Genomic DNA, 26,102 nt, shown 5'->3' with positions numbered 1-26,102 from the left:
AGGAGAAATGTTATTATATGGTTAATATTTACTCTTTTTGTTCTCTTGTCAAGAAGAAAGTATTGTGGGATTCTTTGTTGAAGTTAAAGGAGAACGGCTCGGATGGAGAATGGATTTTAGGCGGTGATTTCAATGCGACTAAAAATCTTATGGAGAGAAAGGGGAGGTCGGCGAGGGAGGTGGATAATGGGGCGGAAATGTTTTGTAAATTAATAGAAGATAGTGGGTTGGTGGACGTACCGTGTAAAGGGAAAAAATACACTTGGTGTAGTGGTGATGGGAGATCCATGAGTAGAATAGATCGTTTCTTAGTTTCGAATGTGGTTGTGGATAGATGGGGGGTGGTTGGTCAACTAGTAGGTGAAAGATATTTCAGATCATTGCCCGATATGGTTGGTGGTGGATAATATTAATTGGGGTCCTAAACCTTTCAAATTCAATAATGAATGGTTTTCCTTTAGTTCCTTTGTATCATTTGTCGAAAAGGAATGGAAGGAGATGGAGATTGAAGGAATATGGGATTTTGTTCTTAAATAAAAGCTTAGTCGGCATAAAGTGAGACTTAAGTGGTGGAATAAAACGGTCTTTTGCAAGATTTATTCGGAGGTGGAGGAAAGTGTGAGGGACATAAATAACGGTGACTCTAAGTTGGATGATTTGGTGGAGGATTCTTTTGGCGTTTCTCTTAATAGCAGGAGAGAAGCTAATAAGAGGTTTTGGCTTAACTTGAGGATTAAGGAAAGTATGCTTATGCAAAAATATATACTTAAATGGCTTAATGAAGGAGATTCTAATAGTAGTTTTTTCACAAGGTGGTAAAGGAAAGAAGAAGGTTTAATCACTTGGGTCCGATTAGTACTCAAGGGGGGGATGGTGGAAAGTGTGGAGGAGGTTAGGGAGGAAGTAAGAAGGCAATTTTCTAATAAATTTATAGAGAGGGATTCAGGTAGGTTACTTTTTGAAGATATTGCTTTTAAGACTCTCTCATTCGAAGATAATTTTGTTCTTGAAAGTCCTTTTCAAATTGAAGAGATTAAGGAAGCCATTTTGTGTTGTGGAAGTTCAAAAAGTCCGGGTCCGGATGGTTATACTTTTTTTGTTTATGAAAAAGTGTTCGAGTATCATAGAGGAAGATTTTGTGAGATATCTCAATTTTTTCTTTTCCGGTGGAGGAATTTCAAAGGCTATAACTTCTTCGTTCTTGACTTTGGTTCCAAAGTCTTCGAATCCGATAAATTTGGATGATTATAGGCCAATTTTTTTGGTGGGATGCATGTATAAAGTTATTTCCAAAATTTTGGCGGGAAGGTTGAAAAAGTTTCTCAACAAGATTATCTCTCCGAGTCAAACAACTTTTGTTTCGGGTAGGCAATTGCTTGATGGTGTTTTGGTGACCAATGAGATTGCGGATTTCACTAAGAAAGAGGGGAGGGGTTGTCTCCTTTTCAAAGTAGACTTCGAGAAGACTTTCGATAAAGTATCTTAGGATTTTCTTAGATTTATATTGTGTAGGATGGGTTTTGGGGCGAAGTGGGGGAGATGGATCGAAATGTTGGTTTTTCAAAGTAAAATGTCCGTGTTGGTTAATGGTAGTCCTACGAAGGAGTTTTTTTGTAGAGAAAGGTTTAAGGCAAGGTGACCCTTTATCCCCATTTCTTTTCGTGGTGGTAGCCGAGGGGTTGGTGGGTTTAGTGAGGAAGTCGATCGAGAATGGTGAATTTAGAGGGGTTGGTATTAATGGAGGTAGTAATGTTGACATACTTCAATTTGCGGATGATACATTATTAGTGGGGGAAGGTTCTTGGAGACAAGTGTAGGCGTTTAAAGTGGTGTTGAAAGCTTCCGAGTTAGTCTCGGGTCTTGGAATCAATTATCACAAGAGTAAATTGATTGGGATTAATGTGAATTAGAACTTCATGGAAGCCGCCTCGTATGTCCTTTCTTGTAGAGTGGAAGAAAGTAAATTTTCTTTTCTTGGGATTATGATTGGTTGCAATCCAAGGAGATTTTTCTCTTGGTTACCGCTTTTGTTGAAGATGAAGAAGTGTCTTGAGAGTTGGAAGTATAGGTTTCTTAGCTTGGGTGGTAGGATCACTCTTTTGAAATCCATTCTAAGTTCGATTGCTATTTTCACTATGTCTTTTTACAAGATGACGGTTAAGGTTTCCAAAGAATTTACTAGATTGAAAAGTAACTTTGTTTGGGGTGGGAGGGTGGAGGATAATAAGAGAAGGATTCATGGGGTGAGTTGGAAGAAGGTGTGTTTTCCGTTCGATAAAGGAGGGCTTGGCATAAAAAAATATAGGTGATTTTAACTTGGCTCTTCTTAACAAATGGAGGTGGAGAATTCTTAAAGGCTCCGACTCGATTTGGTATAGCTTGTTAAAAGACCGATATGGTGATTTATCTATGAAAAGCTTTTGTGGAGGTACGTTTTGTTTCGACTCTCTCTCTCTCTCTCTCTTATTCCTCATCTTCTATTTCTTCTTCTCTTTGGTGGAAAGATTTGTGTTCGGTGGGTAGTAGGGAGGTAGATGATCCTATTGTGTCCCTTTGTCGTTTCAAGGTCGGTAACAGATTTAGAATTCCTTTTTGGGAAGCGAAATGGAAGGGAGATTGTTCTTTGGAAGAAAAATTTCCGGCCTTATATGCGGGTTCTTATTTGAAAAAGGTGTCGATAGCGAGTACGGGAGGGTGGGAGAACGGTGTGTGGAAGTGGGGTTGTTGCGGTATTACTCCGAACCTTGCATCCAATCCGGGAAACGGGGCGGATGGTGTAGCTTTTTGCGATTGGCTCAACGGAAGCGAGGTGGTTAGGGAGGTGAATGACGAGGTTTTGTGGACCATTTCGAAGGACGAGTGTTTTTCCGTTTCTTCGTGTTATGGGCATTATGCCGAAAAGCGTAACCTGTTTGGTATTTTGAACAAAGATGATGGAGCTTTAGTTTCGATTTGGAAGTTGGATGTTCCATACAAAATCAAGGCTTTCAGGTGGAGACTTTTTGTGAATAGACTCCCAACAAAGGATTTACTTGTATATAGGCGGGTAACTTTGTCCATGGAAAATACTAAGTGTGTTTTTTGTGGTATTGACCCGAAAAGTATGGACCATTCTTTCTTTAAATGCAAAATGGTGGAGGTGGTTTGAAGGGAAATAGCTATTTGGATTGGGAAGCCGGTTAGAGATTTGGAAGAAGATTGTTTGGCGTGCTTCATGGAATGGTTTGATTTTTGTAAAAAGAAGAAGGTGGAGGAGAAAAAAATTAGGTATAGTGTGGTTAGCTATTGTTTGGTCGCTTTGGTTATATCGGAATGGGATATGTTTTTGTAATGAAGTTTGGAATGTGAATAATGCGGTTTGGAGTATAAAAGCGTTGGTTTGGAGATGGTCTTTTATCAGTAAAATTACACATCCCATTTGTAATTTTTACGAATTTAACAAAGCTCCTTTGCTATTTATTTCGTAATGCTAATTGGTGTGTAATTTTTCTTCTTTTGTTGGCGGGTGTACCCCGTTCTTGTGTAAAAAAGGTTTTGAGAACCCTTAGTTCTCTCTTATATGGTATCTTGCTTACATAAAAAAAAGGGTTAATAGTAGTTCACCCCTGTAATGTTAGCGAATTTTGTTTTTCCCCCTTCCTACTCTTTGGCAACGATTTTTTTAAAAAAACCGTTGTCAAAACCTGCCTTTGGCAACGGTGAAAGATAAACCAAAACACGCTCATATTACAGGGTAAACTACTATTAAACAAAAAAAAAAAGTTTTCCTTTTTTGTCTAATGGGCCTAACAACATAAGCGGACAACATTAAAAAGAAGACAATTGTCCATATATATATATATATATATATATATATATATATATATATATATATATATATATATATATATATATATATATATATATATATATATATAAATGAACTATTGAAACATACACAATATTCATTTTTCAATTTTATATCCTAGGTCTTGCTTTATTTGGATGAACAATAAGAAGAAACAGAAATGCAAAATACTATCAACCAAACGAAGCCAGGTGAGTGTTTGCATTGCAGGTTACTAATCTTACGCCTGAGATGGATCCGAATTAGGAGGGTGATCAGCAATAGCAGCATTTGAATGTGTTAGAAGAAGGAGCTTAGTGACACTCTTACTAATGCAGTTGAAGAAACAGAATGAAGTAACTATTAGAAGGAATAGGTTAATGATATACCAATTCCAAAACTGGGGGATGAGAATCCAAAGAAGTATCTCACATCCAACAACACCAGAAATGTGGAATATTACCATAGTGGTTGGCATGGTCATATCAGCTGTGGATGCAAGGATATGACAAAAAATAGAAGTAAAAAAGAGCAAGATAGTTGGAGATGATTGTTGGAATGGATTGGTGTTTAAACCTTGATACTTAATTCCAATTGAACCTAACTCCAAACTCATCAGAATAGTATATGCTTTAGGGATACTCATTTTTGTATTGTAGTGTTGATTGGATTTGGATTAGAGAAAAACAAGAAAGAGATATATATAGGTAGGAGGAAGAAGAGAGGATAGTTATGGGAGAGTCAGATAATGGAACTGTGTAAGTTAGGTTGCCGGTTGGGGCCATCGTCAACTTCTAATTCTTTTAATATAATAGTGCTAGATATAACATTAAGCTTGCATTAGTACTGTTCTATTACTAGTAAAGGGCAATTATAGAAAGTAGCAATCGAGATTACATAACAACAATAAATTATCTTGAAGATCACATAACAACAATATATATATATATATATATATATATATATATATATATGGATGACTTCAATTTATTCGACATATTTAAAAATTTAATGGATCATTTTTATTATATATTTTAATTTAATAGATTATTTTATAATAAAAATAAAAAATATTTATTCAATAATAAGAGTTAAATATATAAAAATATTTATTTATTTTTTAAAAGATATTTTATTTGTTAAATAAAACTAGTAAGAGACTCGTAGCACGAGTTATTTTTTAATGATGTTGTGTACATCCCCAATAAATTAACATACGAAATATGATCTTGATAAAAACAAAAATTTTGTCAACTAATATATCATTAGTATTGATAATGTCATATAAATGAAAGAGTGTTAAATTACAAAATGTCAATTACAAATTGTGTTACAAAAACTTATAAAAAAAATATAGAGTTGCAACATGTCTTTTCAAAATGAAGTGAATGTTTGAACCTGAAATAGCTAAAAAAATACAAAAATAGTGATATGTTGGATGTAAAGAACAACAATGAGGTATATTATGTTGTTAAAGGTATTATAAGATTGAATTATGTAAAAGCACACCTTTCAAATCTTATGGAACACTTCTTTGAATACAACATTGGTGGTAGAGATCATAGGTTTTTTTATCTTTGTCATGAATAAAAATCCTTAATCTCTTTTTGGATTTGACTCTTGAGATAGCCACACATAATTGTCCATGACTAAAACTTCTTCTGACAAATACAAACCAACATTGTAAGTGATTGGCCTTGAGACTTGTTAATAGTCATGACAAAGAAAACAATAATTAAAAATGTGAGGGTGACAAAGACATTCTAGAATAAAATATGTTACCAATATTTTTTCCATTTTAATTATCACCATCTCTCTCATGCACAAGTATCATACTTTCATTCATTGTTGCTGTAAAATTAGATACTAATCTATCTTTTTTCTCTCTCTTCAAAGCTGATTGATTTGTTTTATTTATTTAGTTTTCATGGTACTTCATCCATTGTTGGATCACCAACATGAGGGGTGGCAGCACATCTATCACATATCTCTTGTTCCAAAATAAGTTCCTATGTTTTATATTTTTATTGCGTAACTAGTAAAGGACCCGTGCGCCCGCACGGGTCACGTAAAGTCGGTATAAGAATCAAAAACATATAATATTGTTATGGTTAAATAATAAATTTTAAAAAAAAAAACGACGTATGTATATAAACAATAATCAACGTATCATAATGATTGATAAATAAAAATGTAATATTTTGAAAGAAAAAAAATATTAAATAACTAAATAATTAGAATAAAACAATTAATAATAATAGTTACAATAGAGAGGAAAAGAAAATTTGAACATAGATGTAACATTTTTTATATTAAGTAATCTTATATGTTTGATAATGAATCCAAAAAAATTATTTAAATTTGTGGACTACATTATAAATATTAAATAAATATAATATTGTTATGGTTAAATAATTATATTAAACAAACTGAAAAATGTATATAAATGAAAATAATTAAATCGTAAATATTTCGAATTAAAGCTGAAATATGTATGAAAACCTAAATAAATAAATAATTAGAACACAATAACAATTATTAATAATTGTGAAAGAGAAAAAAAAACATTAGAATTCTTTATTTTATAGTTTTTATGATAATATTAGTTTCTTTTTTATATTGTGATTTATTAAATTAATTTATATAAATTAATGATATAGTTATATGACTATTATGAATTTGTATTTGTAAGAATTAATACTTTATAAAATACCACAATTTTGTTTTTTTTTTTCTTAAGATTTAAAAAATAAACGAATAAATAAGTATGAACAATTATTATTAATTATGAAAGAGAAAAAAATAAATAAAACTCTTTATTTTAGAGTTTTTAAGTTAATGAATCTTAACGTGTGATATTGTATGAAAAGAAATACTATAAGTTTTGGATTACATTATAAAATAAACAGACATCAATGTGTTATTTTTTCCACACAATTAGAAAATTGACTGATGTATAAATAACGTGGAATTAATTATTACTCTTAAAAAGAGTTGATTGTATTTAGTTCTGCATGCACAGAAAAAGTGGATTTCTCCAGTTTCCAAAATCTCTTGCACGTTTACCTACTAAAGAGAAGTCTAATAGGTAGTAGGTTTTTGTGTATATATGGTGATAGAAGCTTGGAAACTCCCACACTTCAAGTAAGAAAGGGCGAACAGTAAATCGGAAAGTTGGAAGAAAAAATGGCTAGTTTCTCACAAGTCGCCAAAGCATGCAGGTGGTTGATCTTCTTCTATTAATCCAATCTATTTATTTCGTTTGTTTTTTGTGGATTATGAATCTGTTCGATGCTTGTTCCTTATTTAGGTCACTGAAATTTCTTGTCGTTGAGGACCCTGTCGAAAGATTCGCGATAAAGCGAAGGATGAAGCAGAGATCCAAGCAACTCCGAATGAGGTCGAGAACGAAGAAACAGCGGATTACCAGGTTATGCAGTGAGTGGGCTTTACATGCAATCAACAATGTTGCATGCGGCTGGGAAAGGGGGAGTAAGATTAAGAACATATCAATGGTGTGGCAGAATGAGATGATTGGAATAAAATGGTCGGGGAAGCATCAGGAAATTAGGGCTGGTTTGGGTTTTGCTTTATTGGAAGACGTTCAATTTGTGGCTGATGTTATGGGAAGTGTGGGACTGCAGATAAATCCGAGAATGGTTGAGATATCCAATTCAGTGTATCTTGGTAGAATCGTCTTTGAAAGTGAAAGGTATGTCATTTTTATGCAACGACTGTATTGAAAGAAGATGATATTAGGGTAGATGAGTTTAATTCCATTCCACACATTAACTCTGTGTTTGTCTTCTGTATGACAGTGACTGGATTATATGGGCAGATTTGGTGAAGAAGCTTAAAACAATGGTTAGGAACATCTCTGTAGCCACAAAATCTATTGTAATATCTATATTAAATGATTTGTTTGTTGATCCGTATGCTACTGGTAATTTTGTGAAATTGTGATTGTTGTGTAATGCAGGTTTAGGTGTTGATGGCTAGACTGGATGAAGTGGTTTTGCAGTTTGGAAGAGCAGCAGTTTGTTTTGAATGATGTTGTTGGGTTCTTTTGTTTTAAATCTATCAAGTTTAATGTAATGTTTGGAACCTTTTTTATGTTATATTGATATTCTGTATTTGAATTTTAACAGAACATGGTTTGATAACCTTTTATGTAATTCCAATATCATAGTTTTATGATTTGGACAGATGCTTGAACATTTAAATGATTATTAGCATGGTTTACTTTAGTTTAATTGGTGTTGTTATTGTAATGTGGCTGTGCTTTCAGATTTATTTAATTTGTGTAAGATGTGTGAGTTAATAGGATCCAAGTGTTAATGATATATAGTATAAAAAGTAAAAATAAGGATACCATTACATGAAAGTAGATATTGTAGCAACATTTGTAGTTCAATATAATTGGTAATAAAAAAAATTGAAGAGAAAAGAGCATCTGAAAGCACAGATTATGTATGGTATTTTTTTAAAAACAGTAAATGTTTAAGATTATTTATACTTTTTTTAATAGAATATTAAGTGTTAAAAAATATGTATAGTATTTTTTAAAAAATTATTTATTGATTCCTAATTATTACTACGTAAGTGGAAAAAAATAACTTGAAAATTTTTGATCAACAATTTTTGCTCTAACATATATATAATAATTTTAAAAATTATATATTAAGTATTTATAAAATAATATGTGACTTAATTTCTGGTTGTGATACATTTTATTTTGCTATTAAATTTGATGAAATTAACTAATAGTTTATTTAAAAATAGTTGATAAAATGTAATAATTGCCCCTAAAAAATTGATTCCTAATTAACTAATAGTTTTTAAAAAATTATTTATTGATTCCTAATTATTACTACGTAAGTGGAAAAAAATAACTTGAAAATTTTTGATCAACAATTTTTGCTCTGACATATATATAATAATTTTAAAAATTATATATTCAAGTATTTATAAAATAAAATTTTTGGATAATTTCTGGTTGTGATACATTTTATTTTGCTATTAAATTTGATGAAATTAACTAATAGTTTATTTAAAAATAGTTGATAAAATGTAATAATTGCCCCTAAAAAATTGATTCTACTATATAGGTATAAAAAAAATACTTATTTACTTTTTTGCTGTTTAGAATTCCGGGAAATATGGTAAAGAGGAGGTAATAAAAAAAAAAAAAAAAAAAAGAGATCAAAAATATAAAAACACTGCATGGTATTGGTGAAGCTAAAAAAGGTAGTGTATGCATGTATATTTGAGGTTAACGGATGCTGATAACATAAATGCATTTTTTTAGTTACAATACAAAGCGTTGTTCCAAATGTTTATTAATTGTTTCGGTTACACCGTGGATAATAGGGAAAAGTTATGATTGATTAAATAGGTGTCATTTATTGAAGAAGTCTGGGGAAACTGAAGCGTGCAAGGTATAGTCACGATATATTTTGAACTATTCACATTACATCACTTTTACTGATTTCATTCCTCTTGTTTAGCAAAAAAAACAGACATTTCTTCTCAAGATACTAAGAAATGAAGACACTGAGGGGTGGACGAAAGCCAACGCATGGGTGGATATCAGACGACGATGAAGGTGTCATGAGGTCAGAAACATTATTTCCTCCTCTATTTCGGTTGTTTTTATTTTTTCCAGCCCCGATCTATTTAGGTTTTAGGGTTTTTTGATTTAATCTGCATGATAAAATGGTTTTGTGTGAGTTTTATAAAATGATGTGAATGGAGTAGAACCCTTACTGTTTCTGAAAGTCACGTTTCGGAATATTGTGAAAGTATGACTTATCTTTGTTTGGCTGTTAGTGTTACTCATTATTTTCTAATAGTCTTCATTATCGGTCCAGATTGTCATCTTATATCTATTTTCAAGTTGTTAATCTTGAAATTTTAAGGTTATTTAAGTAAGACTTAGGATTATTATTGTTTATTTCTCCTTCAAAACGTCCTAACGGAGTTACAACTGTTCTTCCAGTGAGGAGACAGCATTGATTGAGACAGAGAAACTCGTGAATGAGGTTGCAGATGGTTCTGAAAAAAAATCTTGTGGCAAGTCTGTTAGAAAAGATAAGACAAAATCAAAGAAATCTGTTACATTTGCTGAAACTTCAAAGAATGCACCTGTAGTTGTTTCCAATGTCGTCAACACAGCTGTTCCTATAAGGAATGTTAAGGTTGAACAACATGATGTCCCCCTTGTCTCTGGGAACGATAATCAACCAAATAGCAAAACCACTGAGAACTCCAACACTGTTGTTGAGAAAACAGTTGCAAACAAAGCAAGTGTCCTTTGTAAGAGAACAAATATGCAGGCTGAGTGCAGGACTGCCAACAAAAGAGCTGATACAGATGGGAAGCCGAAAAGTTCTGTGAAACTTGCAAAGAAGGGCAAAAATGTTTCAAATGTTAGGATAAGGATGTGGGGGGGAAAGCCGACTTACTGCTGGGATATTGCTATTAAGAATTCAAAAGTAAAGAAGGATAATGTCCAGGTAAGCATGCTCGAAATTTACCTTGTATTTTAATACTGAACTATGTCAAGTGTTTGATCAATGGAATCTCTGTGTTATTGCAGCATTTCCCTAAGCAGATAGCATTAGACTGCTTGGCAAGTAATCAGAAGGAGGTAACCATTAGAGATTGCGATCTGTATCAACAATTCAAGTGTACTGTGAAGACGGCATATCGTAACGGGGTTCCAAGTCCATCTGAGAAATACATGACTAAAGGCTGGTACGCATATGTGAAGGCCAAAGGGTTCAAGAGAGGTGACAAACTTACATGTCAATTGGCCCGACATGGTACTTTCATTTATGTTCAGATGAAGAAGAAATGATGGGACTTGGAAATTTGTGGAAGAACTTGCTAATCATTATGTTTATTAAGTGTTTTCAGTATAAACTCTTCTTCCTTTATGTATGGGGGAATTTAAGTGTTTTTGTTGGATGGAATTTTGTGTTGAACTTTTACTGCAGTGCTCCTTAACTCTATCAAAACTCAACTATGTTTTTTGTTTAAATTCTAATGGTTGCATCTTTTTTATAATTCTGCTGTTATGGTATATATAAGTTTATTTGTATGTTATGGATGACTATTTTGGCACCTAACTTTATTGTGAATCCATATGTTTGGAGTATCAAAACTATTATTTTGTTAGAATGCTGTCATTTAGAATATGAATTCTTTTTTTACTGTACTTGTTAAGAAAGTGAAAAATATTTCAAAAATACATAAGTCCATACTCTATTAGATATTTAAATATATGTTTTTTATAATTAAAAAAAAATATGAATTAATTTATGATGTACTGCGAGTAAAATAAAATTTATATTGAAACATATGTAACAAAATTAAAAAAAAGTAATAATATATGGTTTACAATATATGTATACATGTTACAAAGTGTAATGATGAATATTATTTTAATTTGTTTTGGTTTTTATGTCCTATAGAATAAAGGCCCATCAAGTTTCACGGCCCAAGCTGTAAGTGTATACCTAAGAGCATATATAGGAAGTTTTTGAGAAATTTTTGATAAATGATAAAATCTTGCTCTATTATCATTAAAACATTGGAGATGGTGAAGTGGGGGGTACCATTTGTTCCTTCTCCTTCCAGCAGGTAAGTAGAAAATGCATGCTTAAAGCAAAAATTTCTTCTGACATAAAAAAAATTCAGACTTCTCTACTTTTGCATGCACTGGAAAATTGATCTCAATTAGGGATGTATAGTTGATAACTAAGTATTTATTAAAGTTTTTGTTAGATCTGTACTAAGATGACTGTTGTTCTTAACAAAAAAAAAAAAGAATAGTTATATTCGAAAAATATTTGTTATAATTTGTAGAATAATTGTACTGTTGTATTTAATGTTTAAGTGATCCGGAAAGAGACTCCCTTGTGTGGGCACGTCAAATCATTAAAGAGTTCGACGAAGAGCAAGATAAAATGTTAAAAACTCTCATAAACGATGGATTTCTTACTGAAGAGGAATGCATTGCTGATTATAGTGGTGAAGTAAAGTGGAGGAAGCATGTCACAGAAGCAAACATGCATGGACAAAATGCACTGGTAAATATCTTGAAAAATTTAATGTATTTATGTATATATTTGTAAAACTCATTTACATATCATGCATGTTGTAAAATCTGTAGAATATTCCTATGGAAATATCGAAGACGTGCTTTGGAAAGACGCAGAATGCAATAAGGATGGTAGATCTTGTTGATGGAAAAGGATATCAGTGCGTAATTCTTAGGGCCAGTAGGAATGAGTATGAAATACATATTGGGGTTGGATGGTACTCTTTTGCAAGAGAGAAAAAACTAAAATCAGGAGACGTGCTGGAATTCTCAATGATTCCATTTTCAGATCTGATATTTGTTCAGTTAGTGAACAGGAATTGATGTTGCTGGTATGTTTTAATATGAAGGTACTGTGTTGGGTTGGTTGTTTTTTATCTTTATAGTTTGTGTTGGGTTGGATGTTTTTTATTTTTAGACTTTGTGTTGTGAATGGTATTTGTTTAAGAATATGGAATTTATGTTGAGTGCGATTTAGTTTTACCTCTGTTAATTTCTATGAATGATGTTGCAAATGCTATACTGTTTGGTAACAAAGTGAATTATTCTTAAAAAAAATTACAGCTTTATATTGTTTGGTATATGTGTTTTATTAAAAAGTGGATCTTTTTATGATGTAAATATTTTAGAGCATGTTTCTGTTTCTTTATGGCATTTAGATTAATGATATATATTTGAAGAATGTGTGAATTGCAAAAAAATAGATATCCATGAGTTGCATATACTATATATTGCAATTACAAAAAAAAATAGATATCCCGAACTTGAAATGATTAACGTGCATGGCGTTTAAAACTTCAAAATACTAATTGAATGGAACATTTAATTGTCCAATTATAAATTTTCAAAGACTTCTTTGAAAACGACATTCGTCGTCACCGACAATGGTTGTTTGTCTTTGTCGTGAATTAAGATCTTTAGACCCTTTTTGCTCTTTACTCTTGAGACTGCCACATAAAATTGACCATGACTGAACACGCTTCTTGGCAAATATATACCGACGAAATCTAAAGATTGACCTTGAGATTTTTTAATTGTCATAGCGTAGCATACCATTATAGGAAACTGTCTTCTGGTCATTCGGAAGGGCCATGGTGATTGAGTCGGAGTTATATCCATTCGTGCAATGTATACAATACCACCAATGTTCTTTCCAGAAATAATTTTTGCTTCTATAACATGATCGACCAGTTTGGTAACAATGAGACGTGTTCCATTGCAAAGCCCTTCTGCTTGGTCAATATTCCTGAGCAGCATTATTGGTGTACCGATCTTCAATTTGATTTTATGATTGGGGACACCGGAAGTTTGCAAGGCATTCAAAAATTCTGGAGTTAAAACATCAAAAGATTCATTGCCGTCACCGTTTGTTGTATCAACTGAATCCGAGCTTAAATACTCTTTCTCTTGACCTGCGGGTTGACAATGTTATTTGTTGTCGTAAATAACATTGGGCATGAAAAAATAAAATACACAACGAAATATTATAAAAAAATGTTGATTACCGGGAACAAATTCTAAAATATACTGATTGATTTGATCAACAGTCTCTATGGTTCCAGCTAATATTGCCCTTGACTGTAGAAAATCCACGTTATTGTAGTTAACGGCAAAATTTGGATAGGTGTTTTCAAATATTGCCTTGAGGGGATCATCAAAATCAGAGATCAACAGATCTTTAGGAACGTCGATCTCTGCGTAACCATCATTTGGTTCTGATATCTTCCCATCTCCAACAGTTAAAATCCAATCTGAGAAATGTCTTAACTCTGCAGAACTGGTGGATTTTGCCGACTGCTGTAGTCGCATATTCTTTGTGAGTTTCAAAACCTTGCAGTGATCCCATATGTATGATGAATTTATTGTAGCAAGAACTATATCCGAGCGGCTGCCTCTTGGAATAACTGGAAGAATTTGCCTGAAATCACCGCCAAAGACTATTACCTTACCTCCAAATATTTTATTTGATGCTTTGGATCCACCCATGATATCCTTCATAGTTTTATCCAATGCCTCAAAACAAAATTTGTGACACATTGGAGCCTCGTCCCAGATTATCAACTTTGATAGTTTTAGTAGATCACCTCTATCGCTCCCTTTGTTTATGTCGCATGTGGAAGATTCAAGCGTGGGAATCGGAATTTTGAATTTAGAATGCGCCGTCCGGCCACCTGGAAGTAATAGTGAGGCAATTCCAGAAGAAGCAACTGTCAGACATATTTGTTTCTTTGATCTTATATAAGAAGCTAGTGTTCTCCACATATAGGTTTTGCCTGTACCGCCGTAACCATAAAGAAAGAACACGCCTCCATTCTGGTTATTCACGGCCATCATGATTTGCTTAAATACATCCCTTTGTTCATCTGTTGGTAATTAGAAGATTATTCTTAAACAATCATAATATACTATGCTATGCTATTGTTAATTTGGTTTTACATTTATAACAAATTTCAAATGGACAGTGAAGAAACCTGTGAGATTCTGATACAGCATGTTAAATTCTTGAAGTTGTTCATCGGGATTGTAGTTCCGCTCTTTGTAAATAAGCTTGTTGCCAAATTCTTCGGGGACATATCCTTGTGGTTTTGGCATCCCAGGAAAGTCGCTCAGGCTCTTACGGTTACGTTGTAGTAGCTTTTCTATCTCAATCAATGTCAGATTGTATATTTCTTGTTCTGATAACCTCAAACCTATTTAACAGAAGTTTGCAATAGAATTATTTAAAAAATGAAGTTAATGAAGTTGATATCTAATTCTTTTTTTCAATAACATGTTACCTCTGTTGTTGGCAATAGTCTGTTGAGAGTAAAGAATTCCATCAGATAGAAGATGCCTTGTTTTGCTCCATACATGCCTTGGTCTGTTAATGCTACTTGACAGCAACATGTGGACAAAAAGCAATCTTAAATAGTGGCCAGAACCCCACTGAAATGCCTCTGAAATAGCAGCTATAAATTCACGATCATCCCCAATAAAGCCCATTGCAAATCATGCATCACGGAAAGTATCGTACTTGACGTTGTTAACTATTTTCAGTTCTGAATAATTTTGAGGGCCCTTCACATGTGTAAGCATCATTCTGAGAAAGTACAATTCTCCTGTAGTTGGAGGAACCCAAATTAACCTGCCAATTGTGTAACCCTTCTGCCTGGGTTTCCACTCTCTTTTCTTTTTGACATATACAAACTTTGAAACAAAATTGCTATAAGTTAACTGTTGAGCTTCGGTGTATTTCTGATTAGCTTCAAACCATGCCGTAAACATCGATTCAGTTACACTTGGTTTCTCAAGGACATTGGAAACATTGCTGATGTCAGTATAGTAGACTGAATGTTGACCTTCGCAATGGAAGTGTAATCTTTCCACAACTGGTTTCCTTCCATGAATGGGGAAACCATAAATCCTCCAGGATGCTTCGCTTGGAGAAACATACCTACAGTCAATATACTGCTTGATTTCATCAATATCTTGACGCTCAATAGGACATCCATTTTCATTCATAACAATTGCAGCTGTTATTCGATCATAGCCTTTGTTGATGTATTTAAACAAATATTTTATGGATGTGCTTTGATTGCACCATTCCATATTAATATGAGTTCTGAACTTCAACAACAATTTTGCATTGTAAGGAACAACAAATCTATTGTCAACCTCTATACCATTCCTAATGACAGTGTGACCGTTGTCCCTTCTTCTGTAAACCGGATAACCATCTTGATCGACAACTGTCTCAGCCCGAAAGTCTTTAGGAAAGTATTTGGAACATTTACCATCCTTCATACATTGCGAAGACCGGTTTGCGTTTCCGCAAGGTCCGTGTATCATGTGACTTTTTACCAAATTATATAAGTCTCCGTCGGTGTCCTTGTTCGGAATTTCGGCAGATATAATACGGTCAATACCAGCAGGTGTTGGATATTTGCTGGATGGATGTAGAAATATCAAAATATGAGCGTGGGGAAGGCCTCTCTTCTGAAACTCAATTGTGTACATATCTACAACAGAAAAAAAAAAGTATGAATAATGATGGTTAAGAATCAAATTAATGTATGATCAGTTTTGAAATGAATCAATACTTACACGCAAGAACTTTCCCCATACAACTTTTTTTAGTCAAATCTGACAGTAACTCATCGAATTTCATCTTAAATATTCTCGTTATGAGGTCCGGCCGATCTGCTGGTGTCAAATTATTAGAAGCAAGTACACGTTTCAATTCCGGCCAGTTTGGATTACACGTAAACGTTATGAATAGATCGGGAAATCCAACATAACTACATATTGCCATTCCATCAAAGTAAAGTTGATCCATGTATCTGCGACTACCAACATAGGACGATGGAAGGACAACTCTTTTCCCTGTGTTTGCACCATCGGTATGTCCATTGGTTCTGATATCTGCTAGATAGTTATACTTTCCAACTCTAAGTTTAGATTGATTTTTTCTTAACCATCGAAGTCTCTCAGATTCCATCATTGTATAACCATCAACCAAAAACTGTTGAAATAACCTTCTTGATCTGATAACTGTTTGGGCCTCATTCTTTCTGGCTTGAATACGAAATGCAAACCACTCTCTAATTGTGAGCCTATTTCTTTTAGTTGCTTGCTCCCACGGAACATCCTCATTGTCGGCTACTCCAGTTATTGATTCTGAGTTACGTCTATTGTTGGAATCTTGATTACGGTGTCTAATGTTCGGCCTGTAACCATCTTCGCCATAAGGGAAAAGCAATGGATATTGAAATCCCAAATATGATGTATGATATTCATCTATTCTTTGAAGTTGTCCACTCTGTTTGTGCATTATTATGTCCCTTTTCTCAGCAGTGTCAACATCACCAACAATTAGAGCAGCAACTTCAGAAACAGTTGGTTGATTATAAATTCTCCCATCGGTGCGTCGCTCGGAAATAAGACGGAGCTTTAGGTCAGAAACATTGCCTTCGGAAAGTATATCCCTTGCCATCTTAAAACTCTGGGCATGAACATTGTGTTGATATAACATAGAAGAGAGTTTTTTCACTATGTCAAGATCTATTCCGTCTTTTGTCCTGCAAAGAATGAAAACTCAAAAATGGTATATGGTCCATATCGCATAAAAAAGAGCATATTATTATACACGAAGTAATAAATAAACATACTTGAATCCGTTTACTCTATGTTGTATTTCATGTTCAGTATCATATATATAGAGTTGTGCAAATCGGGGATTTTGTCCTGGCAATGGTAACATGCTACCTATACGATGACATGATTGTCCTTGAATTCGGTAATTCGGAGGACCTCTACCATTATTAAAACGGTTGTCCATTTTAGCACCCGGAGACGTAAATGCAAACATCATGTTGAAAAGACGTATTTGTTGTTGAAATAGTTTTGATTCAGGGTTTGTTTGGTCAAACAGCAGTTTCTGTAACACCGGTGGAGGTTCTCTCAATAAAGGAATTTGAACTTTACCATCACCGCAACACATTGTGAACTTAGGACTTAATGTTTGCCGACACTTGGTCTTCCTTTCTAAATACCACATGTTTGCACCACATTTTGGACATTCAAACACTGGATCACCTATGTCGTAAAAATCTCCTAAATGAATGCACAGCTAAGTTAACAGATGAGAGGATGTTTAACAATATAAATTTACTGACAATTATTACATTATTGTTACAAAACCTGATGGTAGTGCATTGACCATTACAGCTTGATTGTCCATATCTTCTTCATCTTCGTCCATAACCATGCTGTCATCTGAACTCCAACCTATGGAAATTGATACATGCAAATTAATTAGAAATTTGTTAAGTGTTTAAATTAATTGAGAATGTACATTACCATAAATAAACCATACTCTCTGACGAATCATCATGCATATTATCCTCTTCGTTGTCATCTTCAAAAAGTTCATTGATTTCAGTAGTATGTAATGGAGAGTTTTTTGAAGATGTAGAACCACATTCACCAACAACGTTATCAAATCTATTCTTTAAATTCGTCCCTCTCATATTGATGTTTCTGCATGTAACAACTCTTGGACGTTTTTTATTCAACGAATTTGCAAGATTACTGATCACTGAGGAAGCATGAGTTTTCTGCAAATTTGTTATAACCGAATTGCTGGAACTTGGAATATTCTGAGAGATGGTAGAAAATGGAATTCTTGCATGAGCATTATCATGACTACTAATTGGGGTAGTCTTGCCTACATTCTCCTTCTGCAGACCATTCAATTTCTTTGCTCTCTTGGATTGAAGTTGACGTTTACGATGAAGTCTTGCTTCTGCTGATCTTTTTTTGCTTAACACACTGCTAAACCATTTATCTTCAAGAGCCTTTTGATTCAGATCATCCATATTTCTGGTTTTTTGGTTTGATTATACAGATTTTCGGACAAATATACGGTGGGAACATAAGGCCATAATATATGTATGTTTAAGTTATGTGGATATGTAATAATTACAGTAGGAGTTGATATTAGTAATGATGACTTTGTTTGGTCATTTACTTTCATCTGCACGCTTAGCATAGTCATAAATTAATCTCTCTCATACACAATTTAGTTTTGAAATTGTAATGATTATCATTCTTGGCATTACACGTTAAGTGTCATTAAACATCCAAGGCATGATAGAAAAGCAATGATAATTGTTTATGTGTGAAACAAACTTAAATTGTGTAGTTTCCAAAGCATGTCATAACTGAAATGAGTGAGTAAGTGGCTTGAGTAAAAAAATGGAGTTCTAGAAAATATTTCATGAATAAATAAAAACTATTATAAGTTCAGTTTCAAAAATAATGGAATAGCAAAAGTTATATTGGTTGATGTGCACAGCTGTTTTTGAAAATATTAATAGGATCATGATTTAGTAATTCATACAATATTTAAAAAGAACCCTAAATATGCAAGATCAAAACATGGTTCAAATTAAACTTGTAAAATTTAGTTATTATGATTTTGTAAATAAAATATATAGATTCTCACCTGCAGCATATATTAGAATCATATTATGTAAACTAATATGATTAAGTAAAAGTAGAATTGGATTGGGCATAAATGTAAAAATATCTAACATCTATCTTGTATAATAGTGATAAAGAAAATAAGATATAATTTTGAATCAATACAACCCACAATTATGTCATAACACTAAATTCAGAATAAGACATTGATTAAAATTGAACAAAATAATTCCATGGCAATCTCAAATTGAAATTAAATAAAATTCTGTTGAATACAAATACTACATGTTGTTCAAGAGCGAAAGCTTTGTTGGTAGAAAATGCAGTACCACAAAGAAAATAAAACAATACATCCCATAAATTTAACAACCAAAAAACATTAACCATAGGATTATATGTTCCAACAGATTTGTGATAGCATGCATAAAATACAAAAGTTGATGAAGTCTTCAAGCATTTGGTTCAATCTTCACTTTTTTGGGTGGCTTGGTTCCTGAATATTGTGTAAGTCCTAAAAGCTGACAATCCGATTCTTCAGCATTAACACCATGAGAAACACTCTTTGATGGGGTATTGGCCAAACTCTTGTCAGGATCATTTTCTCCAAATGCAGATAAGGACTCCTTCGAATGTAGTAAACAGATTTATTAAAATATGTAAGAAAATACATGTTTTGCATGAAAACATTGCAATTAACAAATAACATACCATGGAAGTATCAACATGATCAGCAACAGCATTTTGAATGGGAGGAAGACTATGAGCCTGTATTAGACAATAGGATATTATTAATATAGTTGGATTTCAGTTAATTTAAGATATTCAAGCGGATTACTATAAACTGAAAAACCTCATCAGCAATATAATCCTTTTCAATTTGACTGACAAATTCTTCATCATAAGAAAACTTCCAAACAGATGCTTGCCCAAAGGTTGGCTGTACTTTAGCTCTCAAAGCCATTTTCTTCTCCAACAACATGTCAAGCTCGTCAGGATAAACCATGGGATCATCTTCACCATTCTAAAGTTGAAAAAGAATGTTAGAAACCATATATTATACTATTTTACAAAGAAACTAAATTATTAACATACCTCTAACATTGATTTATGCATGCTATCAGCAGATTGTCCTATAATCTGCTCACAGTCGGCATCCCAAAATACAAACCGGAACTTTGATTCACCGTCATAAACATATATATCAACTTTGTACCTATTACATAATTACATACATGTATAATTGAGTGATCTTATACAAAAAGGATTAAAAGGTCATAAATAGAAATATTTACAACAAACAACCTTGGTATGGGTTTGTGAACATTTTCGCCGCACACACACTGGTATGGATTGTTCAAATCAGTAGCCTTCACAGAGCACTTTGTGCATCCATAGTAAAACCAACCATGCTTGGATACATAAAATTTCGTGGTAGTTCCAACAGTAACACATAACATGTCCTGAAAATAAAAATAAAAGCATTACAAATACATATAGATACTTGTTAACAACTTGAAAACCATTTACGAATTTATGACTCATACTTGTTTGATTTTGCAGAATTGGCTCAAAGGAATGCACTTTGCCTTATGAACAAATTTTTCAAGTGTTGTAAACTGAGATCCACCAGACCAAAGAGACATGGATTTGGCAGATTGCGAAGGCTTTTGGGATTGCTCATTTGCAGGCAACCTGGGAATGTTATAATAAATCCATGATATAATTTGGAATCAAAATGAAAAAACCAATTGAAATAAAAGACTGCCTAATGTTAATACTTTGACAAAAACTCAGAAATCTCCTGGATGTCTTCGTTGATTAGCAGCTTTGAACCACTCCATGCATTGGATACTGATTGAAGAAAAAAAAAAGTTTACAACATTGTTGAAAAAATGTGATAAGGCAACAGCAGAAAAAAATAAAATAAAAGCAAACCCTGAGAATCCTTGATCATTGCATGGGTTAGTATGATGACAATAGCACCCGTGTTAGTTGGGTCATTATAATATTCCAAAAACTTAATACCATAGCTCTCCCATAAGGTGCAGTTAATGATGTCACCGCTGAGATGTTAAACCAAAAATTGGGTTAAGAAAAATCTACTTTGAATCATAATAATCGAACAATAAATACTGAAAGAGGATTAAGGGTAACAAATGTACCTCAAATCTTTGAGACTGAGGGCCACAAATGTCTTTTTTCCTGGAGTGTTTGATTGCATATTGTTTATCTCATGTACAACGCCTATAATATCTGCAAAAGAGATCAAATATGGCAAATGTTATAAGTAAATGGATCCTTATAAGAAGAAAAGGGTGCTTAATGTTTTTTTCTACCTTCAAGTCTGTTAAGATGACATTTGCCTGCATTGATATCGCAAAACTCTTTGAAATAATACTTCAGAGGAGGAATATTTTGTACATCCATGTGTTTCATGGTCGTACCACCAAGGAACACGAATTTCTTTGAATGGTCACACAGCTTCCACTGAAAATCGTTATCAAATACAGTCCCGTTGTTGATTATGCAAGTCATATTCTCTTGAATTCTTGGTTTCCACTTATCTGTATGATCAGCCCGAATCAAAACTTGAATTCGATCACCCTAACAACATATGTATTGTAAAATATGGTTAATCGCAGTCATTGCATTGCTAATAATGAAAAATGGAACATTAAACGAAAATGAAATACTTATACCGCAGCATCCATGATAACCATCTCCAGATGTTCAGCACCCTTACTGTTAACAACGCTCCATATATCAATAATTCGAACAGCCAATCTCCATGTTTCCTTCTTGTCGCTGATGTCTTTTATGCAGTCAAATTTACGACTCATATTCTGCAGAAATGGAAGAAAAAAAAGACAGATTAAAACAATAGTCGTTTAGAAAAACAACTAACACTGTGGCATGGAAGAAGCTGAATCGCAAAATATACGTGAAAAAGAAAAACCTAATATTGATGGGCGGAAACAGAAGAGGAAGATAAGCCAAATGTAGGGTTTGGGGCTTGAGATCAATAGCCATAATATATATAGAAGGATGATAGAAGAAGTGAAATTTTCTTGAGCAACCAAAGAGAAAAAGCGTGCAAATGGTTTTGCTCTATTCCATGCAGCTATGCACAACTATCTACGAAAGCATGACAGAAATATTAATTATGGAAAAGGAATTGGACAATTGAAAAGTAATGCAATGATTATGGGATACATATTTCTAATTAAATTAATTAAGGTTTATGCAATTACCGTTGTGTCCCCGATTATCACCCTCAAATTGAAAGATTAGAGGGTTATTGAAAGGATTTCATATGTATTGTACTTTATTATATTAAAAGTAGATTATGCAATTGAGGAAAAACCATTGATATTGATGTTGTGTGGTGTTGTAATGACAATAATTTTGCCGTATCTTAATTGTTGGATCGTGTGTTCATGAATCATGTGTTGAATATATGAATTGATGATTGCATGATGTATATATTATGTTAGGACCTATAAATAGGTGTTTTAAGATATTATAAATTTTATATAATTGTAGAATTTTGAATTCTGAAACTGGGACTTTTTACGGAATTAAATTCAGAGTTCCGGAAGGCCTCCAACTAGGAAATATGCATTTTTCTGGTTTGTTGTCCTGAGGAGTTTGCTAAGCAAACTAGTAGCGAAAGTACTTGTTTTTCTTATGGAGGATTTCACTGTAGCGAGAAGTAGCAAAATTTCAATGTAGCGATTAATAGCGAACATGTAATGAGCAACACAAACACAACTTTTGACATGTAAGTCCAATTTGAGCGACGTTTGAAGCATTAGAAAGCTAACGCACTGAAATATAACGTGATATAGATAGGTGAATTGTTTGAGTATTGTTTATATGCCTAATATGTTTATTTAAGTTGATTTTTTTATATGTTTTGCTAATGGGTTGTTGTACTGTTGTGATAATGTTGTGCTATGATGACTTCTAATAATGATGAAGCTTATCGGTCCTGTTAGGGCGTTGATGTTAGTGATGTTGCTATGATGATATTGTGATGATATATTAGTGATTTTTTCATGCCCAAATATAAACATGTTATGTTACTGATGAATATGATGTTGAGGACACGTTTGACTAGCCGAGGTTGGACTTATGTGTGTTGTTGTTGCATGATCAGAGTTAATGCATCCATGATGTGAAAACTTCGGTTCTGTTTATGTTGTGAACCCGTTTCTATGGTGATAGATCGAGTGCGAGTAGCTAGAATTTCTTGTTTGGGGATTTTAGTGAATTGTTACTATGGTGATGGTAGCAATTTGTGATGTGCTCCGGTTCCAAAGGGATTTGATCCAATGGTCAGGATCATGGAGGGAAATGAACCAGGTGTTCATTATTGGTACCACATGCATTTGAGTCAGTGTTGCTACATTAACATTCTATGTGACATTGCATATGTTGGATATATGATATATGATGTGGTGATTAATGGTGATTACTATGTGATTATGTATGAACTATTTATGATGAATGAAGGTGTGAGTATATGTTGTATTGATGTTGTTGATTTGTAGACTATATTTGTTGAAGTTTACTTTTCTCTTATGTTGTTTTTTATTGGTTATTATTACTCACTCCTTCTGATTGAATGTTGCATCCATGCGGGTAATGTGCATATAATCAGGAGTAGACTCCAAACAATTAAGTGGAAGCTAGCTATTGGAGCTTGTTTCAGTTTATCGTTTTAAGAAGTAGGGATTCTGCTCCGATTCACGTAACACTGGTTGGGGTTGACGCTTGTCTTTTTTATTTCTTTTGCTATTAATTTCATGGTGATAATCTAAGATATTAAATCGAGTGTTGACGACACTTATCTTTTATTGATTCTATATATGTTAGAGTTTAAGACTCAACCTTAGTCATGGAAGTATTAACTAAATTTTTATGATGAATCTGCTGCGGTGTTTTTTATAGTACTTGACCTAAATCAGATGTGTTGGATGTCGTGTGACATCCCAAGTTAAAATCAAACATATAGGATGTCGTGTAGCCTCCTAGGTATAAAATGTCTAGTTTAACTATTCACTATGGTAACCCGTGTTACGAATCAAGATAATTGTGTTGTTTTATGAAGCCTGACACCCTTGTGTGGCTTGTTTTAATGAATGTATTCGTACACTATTTGTGGGGTTTAGAAGGGTGTTACAAGGAAGATTATGAACTTCCTAACAAATTGACAAGACTGCTAGAGCGTGAGTCTAAAAAGATTTAGCCGCATCAAGAGTCGATGGAAGTAATAAACTTGGGCACACAACACGAAAGAAAGAAAGTTAAGATCAGAGTATATGAGGAAGAAGTTTACGAGAAAGTTTAGTCAAACTCTTGCAAGAATATGTGGACGTGTTTGCATGGTCATACCAAAATATGCCAGGTTTAGACATGGACATAGTTGAGCTCAAGTTACCACTTCGACCAAAATATCCTCCTGTAAATTAAAATATGAGAAGAACTAGGTCAGACATGTCACTCGAGATTCGAGAAGAAGTCAAAAGGCAGGTCTATGTAGGATTCTAATCTGTAGCAAAGTACCCGCAATATGTCACTAATATTGTACCAGTCCCAAAGAAAGAATGAAAGGTTTAATAATTATCCATAAGGGAATATTTATTTGCGTTCAAAGCTAAACCATTTGATATATTTGGTTCGGGGATTTACATTATAAGTTGTTATTTTGGTTCTGAAGTTAAGCCTAGTCAAAAACTTTGTTTTGTTTGAGATCAAACTGGCTCAAAATCTCAACTTTGTTCAGGGTTATCTTGGTAAGTCCCTCGGTTGTCAAAATATTTCTTCGGTTCGAGATAAGCTTGACTTACAATTGTAGTGGTTTATGGTCATCCTAGTCAAAACCTCGGTTCGATTCGTGAGTTCATCTCGGTAAAAAAATCATCATGGTTCGAGATTAGCCTATAGAAAATACTCCCTCCGTCCCATAATCAGTGACTCAGCCCACCATTTCACATATATTAAGAAAAGTGTATAAAAGTAAGAGAGAGAATAAGGTTTTTACTATAGTACCCTTATTGTGTATTGGAAATGATGAAATTTTTATTTATTAAAGGGTATAATTGAAGAAAGTGTATTGGAAATTGAAATGAGTCATTCATTTTAGGACACCATTTTATTCCAAATGGGTCACTCATTGTGGTACAGCGGGAGTAGCAGTATAGCTTGGGGACTAAATTCTTCTAGTTGATGTTTAGAAAGAAGAATTATCGTTTTAATATGGTGTTTGGAAGGATGACTAGCCACTTCTCTTCGGTGCTTGTTGTTTTATTCGAAGATCTCCTGAAACTTCATTTTTCTTTGCATAAGGGGGTTTGAAAGTTCAACCTACTTAAAATTCTTAAGAATTGTTGGATACTCTCAAGATCAAATCTTAAAAAGAATATTAGGTCACTTTATTCCGACTGAACCTCAATAACTACCAGTGTCACTTATTTTACCATTAACTCTTTATTTCTTACTTATTTACTTTTCCGTTTCTAATTTCTAAAAACATTTTAAAATTATTTTTAAACTCTGAAAAATAATTGTGAAAGTTTTCACAAATAAATATGGAAACAATCCCCAATATGTCTGGATCCACCCAGTCACCTGAAATATCCTAATTGAACTTTTTGGTTGAGGTACATCATCACCATGATTAAAATATGTAGTGAAAAAATATAATTCAAGTGCAATGTAATAAGAAATGAGTCTTGAACCATCACTATCTTCGAAGCCCTATAAAAGATGTAAGCCACAGAAAAAGAAGACCGTTAAATTTCAGGACTCAGAGGAAGGAACAATCAAACATGAAAGACAAGTGGCAATGAGAAAAGTCGTTTGAACTTGATCCAACTCTAAATAAGAGAATATTCCAAAATGAATGGTAAACAAAGAAAAATACTCTATTCGTAGGTCGTTAGCAACAAAAAGGGTAAACACGATACTTCAAAAACCCTTTTGTACCCTATTAAAACATTGAGGACCGTATGACCCATTATGCACCACCAATAGTTGAGATCTTCTCAAAAGAGGTTCAAAAATCAATAAAATACTCTAAATAAGGAGAGACATCATTACTAACTAGCATAATAAGACGAGTTAGTCATTTCCACCATTACGTTATGTATTTAAAGGGAAGAATTTAATGCCCCTATTCCCAAGAATAAAAAGATACCAATTATA

The 26,102-nt window shown here is 33.3% G+C and overlaps 4 protein-coding genes across 4 annotated transcripts; 1 reads left to right on the top strand and 3 right to left on the bottom strand.

Annotated features, from left to right (window-relative positions):
- Positions 1 to 6,831: 6,831 nt before the first annotated feature.
- Positions 6,832 to 7,990, top strand: LOC131623671 (uncharacterized). Its single transcript, XM_058894681.1, has 4 exons — positions 6,832 to 7,047; positions 7,137 to 7,538; positions 7,645 to 7,690; positions 7,806 to 7,990. Exons 1-4 carry the CDS (start codon positions 7,013 to 7,015, stop codon positions 7,809 to 7,811), a joined length of 489 nt encoding a protein of 162 aa, XP_058750664.1. The 5' UTR covers positions 6,832 to 7,012; the 3' UTR covers positions 7,812 to 7,990.
- A 4,774-nt stretch (positions 7,991 to 12,764) lies between these two features.
- LOC131623760 (uncharacterized) lies at positions 12,765 to 14,912 on the bottom strand. Its single transcript, XM_058894783.1, has 4 exons — positions 14,708 to 14,912; positions 14,402 to 14,620; positions 13,436 to 14,293; positions 12,765 to 13,342 (listed from the first exon to the last, which is right to left on the bottom strand). Exons 1-4 carry the CDS (start codon positions 14,910 to 14,912, stop codon positions 12,765 to 12,767), a joined length of 1,860 nt encoding a protein of 619 aa, XP_058750766.1.
- A 6-nt stretch (positions 14,913 to 14,918) lies between these two features.
- LOC131623759 (uncharacterized) lies at positions 14,919 to 18,286 on the bottom strand. The gene is made up of 5 exons (XM_058894782.1): positions 17,785 to 18,286; positions 17,610 to 17,696; positions 17,078 to 17,522; positions 16,014 to 16,987; positions 14,919 to 15,928 (listed from the first exon to the last, which is right to left on the bottom strand). Exons 1-5 carry the CDS (start codon positions 18,284 to 18,286, stop codon positions 14,919 to 14,921), a joined length of 3,018 nt encoding a protein of 1,005 aa, XP_058750765.1.
- A 1,036-nt stretch (positions 18,287 to 19,322) lies between these two features.
- On the bottom strand, positions 19,323 to 20,952 carry LOC131623670 (uncharacterized). The gene is made up of 8 exons (XM_058894679.1): positions 20,829 to 20,952; positions 20,672 to 20,744; positions 20,438 to 20,585; positions 20,196 to 20,353; positions 19,986 to 20,106; positions 19,744 to 19,914; positions 19,602 to 19,658; positions 19,323 to 19,516 (listed from the first exon to the last, which is right to left on the bottom strand). Exons 1-8 carry the CDS (start codon positions 20,845 to 20,847, stop codon positions 19,343 to 19,345), a joined length of 921 nt encoding a protein of 306 aa, XP_058750662.1. The 5' UTR covers positions 20,848 to 20,952; the 3' UTR covers positions 19,323 to 19,342.
- Between the last annotated feature and the right edge of the window lie 5,150 nt (positions 20,953 to 26,102).

Source organism: Vicia villosa, unplaced genomic scaffold (genome assembly GCF_029867415.1).
Source record: "Vicia villosa cultivar HV-30 ecotype Madison, WI unplaced genomic scaffold, Vvil1.0 ctg.000077F_1_1, whole genome shotgun sequence".
Taxonomy (NCBI): domain Eukaryota; kingdom Viridiplantae; phylum Streptophyta; class Magnoliopsida; order Fabales; family Fabaceae; genus Vicia; species Vicia villosa.
This window is presented reverse-complemented; position numbering and strand designations above follow the sequence as displayed.